This window comes from Corvus brachyrhynchos, unplaced genomic scaffold (assembly GCF_000691975.1).
Source record: "Corvus brachyrhynchos isolate BGI_N302 unplaced genomic scaffold, ASM69197v1 scaffold624, whole genome shotgun sequence".
NCBI lineage: Eukaryota > Metazoa > Chordata > Aves > Passeriformes > Corvidae > Corvus > Corvus brachyrhynchos.
The window spans coordinates 144,428-153,359 of record NW_008237889.1 but is presented as its reverse complement, the minus strand read 5'-3'; the positions used below and the strand labels follow the sequence as shown (position 1 = coordinate 153,359).

Below are 8,932 nucleotides of genomic sequence, written 5' to 3'. Positions count from 1 at the left end.
CAGGCTCCTGGGCTGGGGCTTTGCGCTTCCCAGGCTGCAGCCGGGTCACATAGACCTTCTCCTGGCTTTTCCGGGGCTTCTTGTCCTCGCTGGGAGCTGCCGGCCTGCTGGGACTCGGCGTTTTGGCTTTGCCACCAAAGATGGGCACGGAGAGGTGGGGCTGCAGGCCCAGGGCCGGGCCGTGCTTCGGGGACGCCGCTGCCGGCAGCCCCAGCTCATCCTCCTCGCCCTCGTCCTGGGGCAGCCAGTGGAGCGCCCGGCCTGGGCCCCGCTCCGACGCAGGATCCTGCTGGAGGGCAGGGGCTGGGCTGGAAGTGCTCCACGTCCCCAGCTGCCCAGGGGTGCCCGCCTCCGCCCGCGCCCAGCCCCGCTGCCGACGGAAGCTGTAATAGTCCAGGTCGTCCCCGTAATCCCCGGTGACCGGCGGGGCATCCTTCCCTTTGGCTCTGGGTGCCGGCCCCAAGCTCTGCTCCTTGGCCTCGGCAGGAGGGTCTGTGGGCTCAGGGCTGTCCCCTCCTTCCTCCTCCTCCTCATCCTCCAGGAAGTCTAGTGAGCGAAGGCAGAGATTAATATCCTGAGGCCAAGACAAGGAGGCAGAGCCTGACGCCACCAGGAGAGGAGCCTGTTTGTGGCTGAGGTGGGGGAGCAGGGCGGGGGCGCCAGAGGGTGCCCACCCAGGGATGCCCACCCAGGGCTGGCAGCTCCAGTTGCTGCCGCTTATCCCCACCTCAAATCTCGGCACCAATCCCACCTCGTCCAGGAGCAAACCCGACCTGCCAGGGCTTTGCCAAGCGGCAAACTGACCAGGGCACGCTCCAAACAGCCTCTGGTCCCCCAGGAGCACCCCCAGGCTCCATGGACATCCCCAGACTCCACACTGGGTCCGGTTCCTGCTGCCCACTGCCGAGGCCAACCCAGGAGATACGGGAGGAAGAGCAAATCCCACTCCAGTGTCCCGCTTCCCACACCGCCCTGTGGTCACGCCAAGCAGGATGCTCGGAGGGGTGCTTTGAGGGATGCCGCTCTGCACAGCCCTGCCCTCCTGGAGCCTCTGGCACTGCTGGAGTCATCCCGCTGAGCCACAGCTCGGAGGGGATGAGCTGCCAGCGAGGCTGCCGGGAGCTCGGCCCTGTGCCCAGCGATGCCGGTGACTCACTGTCGGGGCCGAGGAAGAGAAACGCTCGCTGCCGCGGATCCTCCTCCTCCTCATCCATCTTCATGTACTTGTAGAACCCAAACCTGGGGATGGAGAGGGCAGCTGAGGGCCCGGGAGAAGGGAGGAGCAAGGCATGTGTGCGGGGAGGAGCACCCAGCTGCCAAGGGAGCCGGGGTTCCCAAATCCAGGAGCCCTGCCAGCACTCAAGCTGCTGCTGCGTGTCCAGGAGACGAGCAAAGAGCCAGCCTGGGTGGCCCTTCCGTGGGGGACAGGGACACGCGGCCGAGGACGCACCACCTCAGCGCTGTCCCAAAATCCCAGCCCCCAGTACCTACTTTTCCAGGTAGAGGGGGGACTCCCTGTAGAAGCACTTGTTCTCCGTCTCCATGTGAGTGAGGCGCGTGAAGTCGTTAGGATACACGAACGAGAGGTAGACCTGGGGGGGGGTGACGGTGCCGTGTCACCCCGAGCAGCTGGGGACCCGAGGCCACCACCAGCACCGAAGTGACCCCCGGCACCTCAAACACCCCACGGGGATTTAACCCCGAGCCGCTCGGGCCGAGCCTGGGAAGCTGAGCCCGACCCTCCAGCGAGGGACGCTTCCTCCTGGATTTTCCCCAGAGGGGAACATCCCCGCCCTGGGCTCCGCAGCGTCCCCATGGGAGCGTGGCTCTGTCCCCAGGGAGACACTTACGAACTGCAGGCCCTGGTAGCGGGCGATGGGGAAATCCTTCACCACGTAGGTGGGGCTGTAGGCACAGGGCACCAGCACGTTCTCCACGCGGGACGCCTCGATGGCAGGGGCTGTGGAGAAGCCCAAAGCGTCCCAACAGAGCCCAGCAGAGATGCCCCCACCCGAGAGACGGGCAGAGGGCGGCAGGGATGACCCAGGCGCCCACAGCAGCCTTTTTCCTCCCCAGATCCCATCAGGGATTGGCACGGAGCCATTCTGCTGGAACTTACTGAGGAAGAAGGTGTCCCTGGGGTCGGCCTTGAGCATGTCGGCCCCGTGCTCGTCCTGCTGGGCCTCCCAGAGGTGGCTCCCGCTGTGGCTGGCCAAGGTCTGCGGGATGTGCTCCACGTGGTTCATCTTCAGGGACGACTCATCTGCGGGACAGGGCCGGGGCTGAACCCCCCGGCACGCCGGGAGCACCCTCCAAGGGGGCCTTTCCCAATCCCTCCAAGAGGGCTGGGAGCACTGTGGGTTCCTCCTGCTCCCAGGGAAGCAGATGTAGCCCTCCCAGCCATCCCGCAGACCCCGTGACTAATCAGCCTAACGATTATTGCGTGGACTAATGAGGGCGAGGGCACGGCTGATCCCAGCCAGGCCACCGTGCTCCGATTACTGTGGCCTCAAAAATGCTCAGGGAACGCTCAGGGCTTTAACTCCCAAGGACACGGGGATTAAACCCTGGGTGTCCTTCCTGCAGGTAGCTGCAACACGAGCTGGGGTGCCTCCTGCCCAGGGATGAGGGTGGCATGTCACCCTTGGCCACCAGCCAGCCCCCAGGCTCCCACAGGAGGTCACCTCAGCCGTGCTCCCACGGCTGCTCCCTTCCCAGGAAGCCTTGCCTGCTGCAGAGCCACAGGGAAGCAGGATTCCCCCTTCCCAAGCCCCAAATCCTTCTGCTTGGGGCAGGGAAAGGCTTCCCAAATGTGTCCCTGCAGCTGGCTGGGGTTGGGCTGGAGCCCCTGGAAAAGTCCAGAGGAAGGGAGGAAGGATGGAAAGAAGGAGCTCTAGCTGCTGCTGGGATGGGCTCCCCAGGGGTGACATGGCTTTGCCTCGGGGTGCTGCTGGGTCTGAGGGAGCCGGGAAGCAGGAGGGAGGAGCGGGAAGAGCCGGCGCTGAGGGACAGGGATTTATCTGCACGTCATCCATCTCGTGGGCACCTGCATCAGCACCGCTGGCACCGCTCATCCCTCTTCCCCCCACGGATCCCGCCTGCTGCCTGCCCCCTCCTCCTTATCGACACCTTCCCGAGCAGGCATGATGACCGCTCCCGCTCCGTGCGGAGCGCCGGGCCAGCACCCATCCATCAAGCCCTTTCCTGCTGCCAGGGCAGGGGCAGGAAGCAGAAGATCTATAGATTTAATTAAACCTTGTGCCATCCATCCCCGCTCCCACGACAGCTCCTCATAACTCAGGGCCAGGCCCCGGAGCCAGCGGGGTCTTGGCAGCCAGGACGAGGCTGCGGCACCAGCAGAGCTGTGCTTCCTCTGTGGTGTGTTGCCTCCACATCCCACTTTCAGCAGCGCCTCAGCCCGCTCCCAGCATCAATCCTACCCACTGCAGCCCTTGCATCCCTCCCTACACCAGGCAGAAGCCCAGTGGTGGGGATTCAGAGGCTGACATCTCCCCCCATTTCCCAGGTTCTGCTCTCCTTCCCACCTCTCCCAGCACGTGCAGCCCCCGGAGAGCCCGCTGGCTGTGGCTGCAGGAGCAGCCTGGCCCTTACCTGTGTACAGGGAGATGTAGGAGGAGTCGATCACCTCAAACTTCAGGCTGGGGAGGAAAACTCGCCACTGGGAAAAAATAAAAGGAGATGGGGAATGAGCGGGAGAGAGGCAGGGGTGGGGATGCAGCTGCCTAACGCCAGCACCCCAGGATGGGTCCTCCCTGCCTGCAGCTCCCAGAAACTTCCCTGCAGAAGAGGAGCAAAGAGAGAGGGGTGATCCTGCCCCATTTCCTGCAGGGTTTGGGACTAGCAGGGATCCCCGCAGGGTCAGAGAGGGAAAGGCTCCTGTGGGTGGGACACAGGCTCATGCTGCTTCCCCTCTGGGACTGCCACAAGTCCTGTGGCCAAAGGACTCCTTTCCTCACTCCAGTGCTTCATAAAGGAGAGTTTGCCTTAAGAGGGTCTCCAGAGCTGCCTGCCCTGATTGAACTCCAGCATTTTAAAAGCCAGTCTGGAGCCTTTGTCAGGACAAGCCCTTCCATGCCCCCGGGGCGAGGCACACCAGGGTCCTGCTTTTGTTGTGGATGTTGTTGTTGTCTCTCTCTGCACAGCCGAGAGGTTCCTCTGCACGGCTGAAAGGCTTCGCTCCCTCCTCCCTCCCTCCCTCCAGCAAAAACATCCCATCTCAGAAACATCTCCCCCGTCTCTTTGTTTTCCCCACTATTTGTTTTTGCCCGAAGAAACGCAGATCTTATCGGGATGGAGGGGATGGGGAGGAGGGAGGCAGCCAGGCAGGAAGGGGTGCTGCCGCTGCCGGCCTCCCTGGTGCTTTGCTGGCACCACTTTGACTCCGGTGATTAATGAGTTCTTGGGAGAAAGGAAACCTTTGCTAACGAGCCAACATCTTCCCCTCAGCCAGCCTGAGCCCCTGACACACGCTCGGGGCTTGGCCAGGGCTGCGCTGCCAAGGCAGGCAAGTTCAGATTCGAAACTCACGGTGGTTCCAAGGGGGGAAAAGAAGAAAACAGGGAATCGCTCTATCGCCTCAGCCGCCTCTCTCCCACTGCTGGGATGCAGCCAGCAAGGTGGGACCTGCCTGCTCTGCGCTCTCCTTGCCCACGGGAGGGGGATGGCAGGGTCTTTGGCTGCCCAAAGACCGCCAGCAGGAAAGGAGAATTCCACGTGTCCCAGTGCTGGAATAACCAGGGAAACGGCGACCCTGACCTGTCCCCACTGGCAGCCACGGCAGGGGGAAACCGTGGCTTTGCTCCGGGATGAAGCCCTTTGATACGCGTGGGGAAAAGCCCTGGCACTGGCTCTGCAGTCCTGGGAGGAGCCTGACCTGGGGTAGGGGGCACTGACTCACCCCAACCTCCACGTGGTCCGAGCCCCGGTCGTCCTGCTTGTGGAGCAGCTCGAAGTAGTAACGCCGGGAGGACATGAGGCTGCAGGGGAGGGGACACAGCGGTCAGAGCCCAGGGCCAGCCTGGGAAAGCCTCCCTGCCCTGCCCATGGGTGGGCAATCCCTTCCTGGGGCAAGGAGGCCGGGAGCCGAGGAGGGTGTCTACTCCCCCCCCCGTCCCACCGCTGAGGGGTTTTGTGGGATGGGGCGGACACTGGGACATCCCCACCCCATCAGCTGCCCCGTCAAACCACGGATCTGAGGTCCAGCCCAGCCCCACGTGCCTTCTGGGAAGGGACCACGGCCCAGGGAGGTCAGAGCCAGCAGCTCCACGTCCCTGACTCCATGCCCACGGGATGATCCCCAAGGACGCACTCACCGCAGGGGCTTGGAGACTTGGGAGCTGAACTTGGTGAACTCTCCCGGCGCCGTCCACTCGGTGCCCAGCTGGGAAGGAGGGAAGGAAGGAGGAGCATGAGAGCAGCAGGACACCAACCAAAGCCCACCAGCCTCCCATCAGAGGGATTAACCCCAAGAAAACCCAGGGATAAACATTACATCTCCTGGTCTGCGGCAGCTGCAACCCAGAGGGGACCAAGGGGGCTCCTCTGGAAGCCAAGCCAGGCGGGGCCAGGGGCAGGGATGGGAGCAGGCTGAAACAGCCCGGCATTCCCAAGGGAGCAGAGAAGCCACATGTGGATCCCACACAGGTCCTTCCCCCTGGAGCAGGGAAAGGAGGAGAGGTGACGCCATACCTTGCCCACGAAGGCAGCCAGCCGGGAGTTGGAGGGACTGTCATCGGAGCTGAGCCAGAACTCCGAGTTGTCATCCGATGCCACGGAAAACTGGAAATCCCCTGCGGAGAGCCACGGAGAGGGTCACCACGGAGGGACACAGGGAGCCTGGTGGCGAGGGCTCAGTCCCGGTGCCTCGTGGTGAGATGGGGAAACAGGGACGGGGCCACCCCTGACCCCACGTCACGGCTCTGTCCTGGATGGCATCAGGGCTTCGCCTCCCTTCAAAGCCACAGAGAAAAGTTCTAGGCTCCAGAAGGGCCCTCCCGCCAAGGAGCCAGGATTTGGGGACTGTCCCCAAGAGCCCTTCTGTCCTCCTGTGGCCAGGAAGGGGAAGGACACGGCGTCTGCATGTTGCTGCATGGGGAAAAAGGCCACGCCCCGTCACTCACCATCCTTGAAGGGATGGATGTAGCCAAAAATCCTCAGCCCGTAGTTCTTCCACTTGGGAGACACAGCCAGCTTCTTGACCGTGGTGCGGGTCTGCCGAGGAGACGGGCACGGATCACCTCCTCCGTGTTATCCCCATCACCACCCACCTCTCCTTCCGGCTGGGAATCACCTCCCCAAGCCAGACGCTGCCTGCCAGGGCCTAGAGGACCAGCGGAGACCCAGGGGGGGACGGGTGGAGCCTCCCGCCGACCCCCGAGCACCTGTCCCGGGACTCACGTGGGGAAAGAGCGGGAAGTGGAGGTTCTTCCTCAGGTGCCTCACGGCCCCCCCACACCAGTCCTCGAAGACGTGCAGGTTTGCCTTCCCTTTGTACTGCGAGGGAAGAGAGGGAGCTGAGTGGGGCTCCTCCTCCTCCATCCCCCCCACGCTGCTCCCTGCCCACCCACCTGCTCGCTCCAGGGCAAGGCCTGCTTGGTCAGGTTGAGTTTGGGGCGGGTGCTGGCTCGGTTGGAACGCTGGCTTCTGGACAACCAGCCATCCACGTCCTGCCCGTCGTTCTGTGGAGGAACAGAGGGAGAGATGGGATGGGTGATGGGGGCCAGCACAGCCTGTGCTTGTGGGATGTCTCCCTGCATCTGTGGGGAGGCCCTGGCACAGGCTGCCCAGAAAAGCTGTGCCTGCCCCATCCCTGGAAAATTTCAAGGCCAGGTTGGACAGGGCTTGGAGTAGCCTGGGGTAGAGGAGGATGCCCCTGCCCACAGAACTGGATGGCTTTAAGGTCCCTTCCAACCCACACCACTCCAGGATTCCATGATCTGAACACCTCATTTTGAGCGTTGCCAAACCAAGGCCAAAGATTTCACGGCTCACAGCAAAGAAAAGCAGGAGGAGGCACAAAAGTACTGACAAGGTGGCGCAGGCAGCAGTTACAAAATGTTCCAGCTAAACTTGTTTCCCTTCCTCTGCCAAAACTTCTCCAAAACAGTGAGTTTTCTGTTCGTCCAAGATGTTCGGCCACTCTTGGGGGCTGCTGGAATTTTGGGCTCCCTCTCCAAAAGCACAGAGGTGATCTCTACGTCCTGAGCGGAGGAAGTGGGACGTCTCTCCACTCCCCCTCTTCCTTTAAAGGGGATTAGGTTAATCCCATTGCTTGTATCTCATCATGTAGAGGGATTAAGTGAGCATTCACCTGCCTCCAGCTCACTGATGGGTGACCAGGAAGAGCCAGGTACTTCTGGAGCCCCTCCAGAGCATCCCCCCTCTTCCTCAGCTTCCCTAGAGCATCATCCCCCTCCTCCTCGACCCCGCCCCGGGGCAGACACAGCTCTGTCACCACAGCACAGCCCAGGTGGATGCACAGTGCCAGGGAAATAATTAGCAATCTGCCTAAACAAACTCATTAGAGTCCCGGAGGAGGGAGCAGTGCCCTCGGAAGACCTCACGAGGGAGGGTTTTGTGCCACGCTCGCCCGCTGGAAGGATTCTCCCTCCTCCCAGGGAAAGCTGGGATGCGATCCCTGCTGTGCCCTCTGTCCTTACCCAGCACCAGCCTGTGCCTCCTCTGGGCATTCCTCCTTTGTCCATCTGTCTATCCTTATTTCTGAGGAGTGACCCACTGGTGGGATGGGGCAGGGAACACCCCGTGGCTCCCCCTCCCGCCCTCCCACCCGGCTGCCCTGCCACGAGGCCTCTTGGTGACAACGGGATGCTCAGGGACAGCAGGGCCTCAACAGGGCCTCGGTGACCTGCTGGACAGGGGACAGCAGCCAGGGGTCCTCGTGGCCACAACTCCAAGTGCCTCCTGCCCGGAGGCTCCCGATGTCCAGGATGGAGCGGAGCACACGGGAGCAGCCGGCTTTGCCCAGCAAGGCAGGAAGTGCAGAGCAGATGAAGCCAGGCCCTTCTCAGGGAAGCTGTGCCAGGGCACAGGGAGCAGGGTGTGGGATGCTGGGGGGGATATCCTGCCCAGTTTCAGCGGGAGACTGGGGCTGTGCCCACTGGGAGGGCTGCTGGGCAGAATCAGCAGTCGCACCCCTGAGCCCTTGGATCCCCTCAGCTGGACAAGGCCTGCAGCGCTCTGCTCTCGCACCAGAGACCTCCACAGGCCCCTTCCCACCCCGTTACCATCGGATCTTCCTCGTGGCTCTCGCTGGAATCCTCGGCTTTCCTGCGCCGTGCCGCCGCCGGCCGCCTCCCGGGATCCGTCACCTCCCCCGGCCTCTCTCCATCTGCGAGGGCAGCAGAGAGGGGTCAGACCACGGCCCCCCATGCCCGCACCCCTTTTGGGGACACCCCTCTCCCTGGCATTGCCTCCGCTGCCAGGGGACAGCGACACGGAAAGGGGGGTGGCACGGGGGGCCCTGGCTGCCATTCCCCTCGTTCCGTTTGCCCCAAGCAGCTTCGCAGCAGCTCATCAGCAGCAGGTTTAATTACACCCCCCGCAGCTCCCGGCCCTTCACATGAGAGATGCCGGGATGAGCTGTCGGGGGTCTCGCTCCCCGTCCATCCTCAGGGATGCATCCCTGCTTCCTGCCCCTCCAAACCCCAGCTCTCCCAGAGCACCACCCTGCAGCTCTGCCCAGAGCCCCAGACCCCCCCAGACATCATTCCCCCAAACCATCTTCTCCCCACTACAGCACACTCACATCGAGACCTCGCTCCCAGACCCGTCAGCTTCGTTACCATGCCGGGTTAATTATCCCCAGCCTTCGACTCCCCTCTGCAGCTCCTTTTCCTTGGGCAGGGAATTTTGAACTGCCCCCAAAACAGTGGAGCAGACTTGGAAAATGATT

General features: G+C 62.9%; 1 protein-coding gene across 1 annotated transcript in view; it reads right to left on the bottom strand.

Moving 5' to 3' along the window:
- B4GALNT4 (beta-1,4-N-acetyl-galactosaminyltransferase 4) overlaps positions 1-8,655 on the bottom strand; it is a 12,142-nt gene extending 3,487 nt beyond the window's left edge. The window contains 14 exon segments of the mRNA XM_017732762.1: positions 6-546; positions 1,157-1,239; positions 1,492-1,592; positions 1,851-1,960; positions 2,120-2,263; positions 3,613-3,679; positions 4,919-4,997; positions 5,334-5,401; positions 5,710-5,810; positions 6,141-6,231; positions 6,418-6,513; positions 6,588-6,698; positions 8,265-8,372; positions 8,374-8,655. Coding sequence (XP_017588251.1) covers positions 6-546; positions 1,157-1,239; positions 1,492-1,592; positions 1,851-1,960; positions 2,120-2,263; positions 3,613-3,679; positions 4,919-4,997; positions 5,334-5,401; positions 5,710-5,810; positions 6,141-6,231; positions 6,418-6,513; positions 6,588-6,698; positions 8,265-8,372; positions 8,374-8,511 — 1,838 coding nt within the window. The 5' untranslated portion in view covers positions 8,512-8,655.
- Positions 8,656-8,932: the final 277 nt, after the last annotated feature.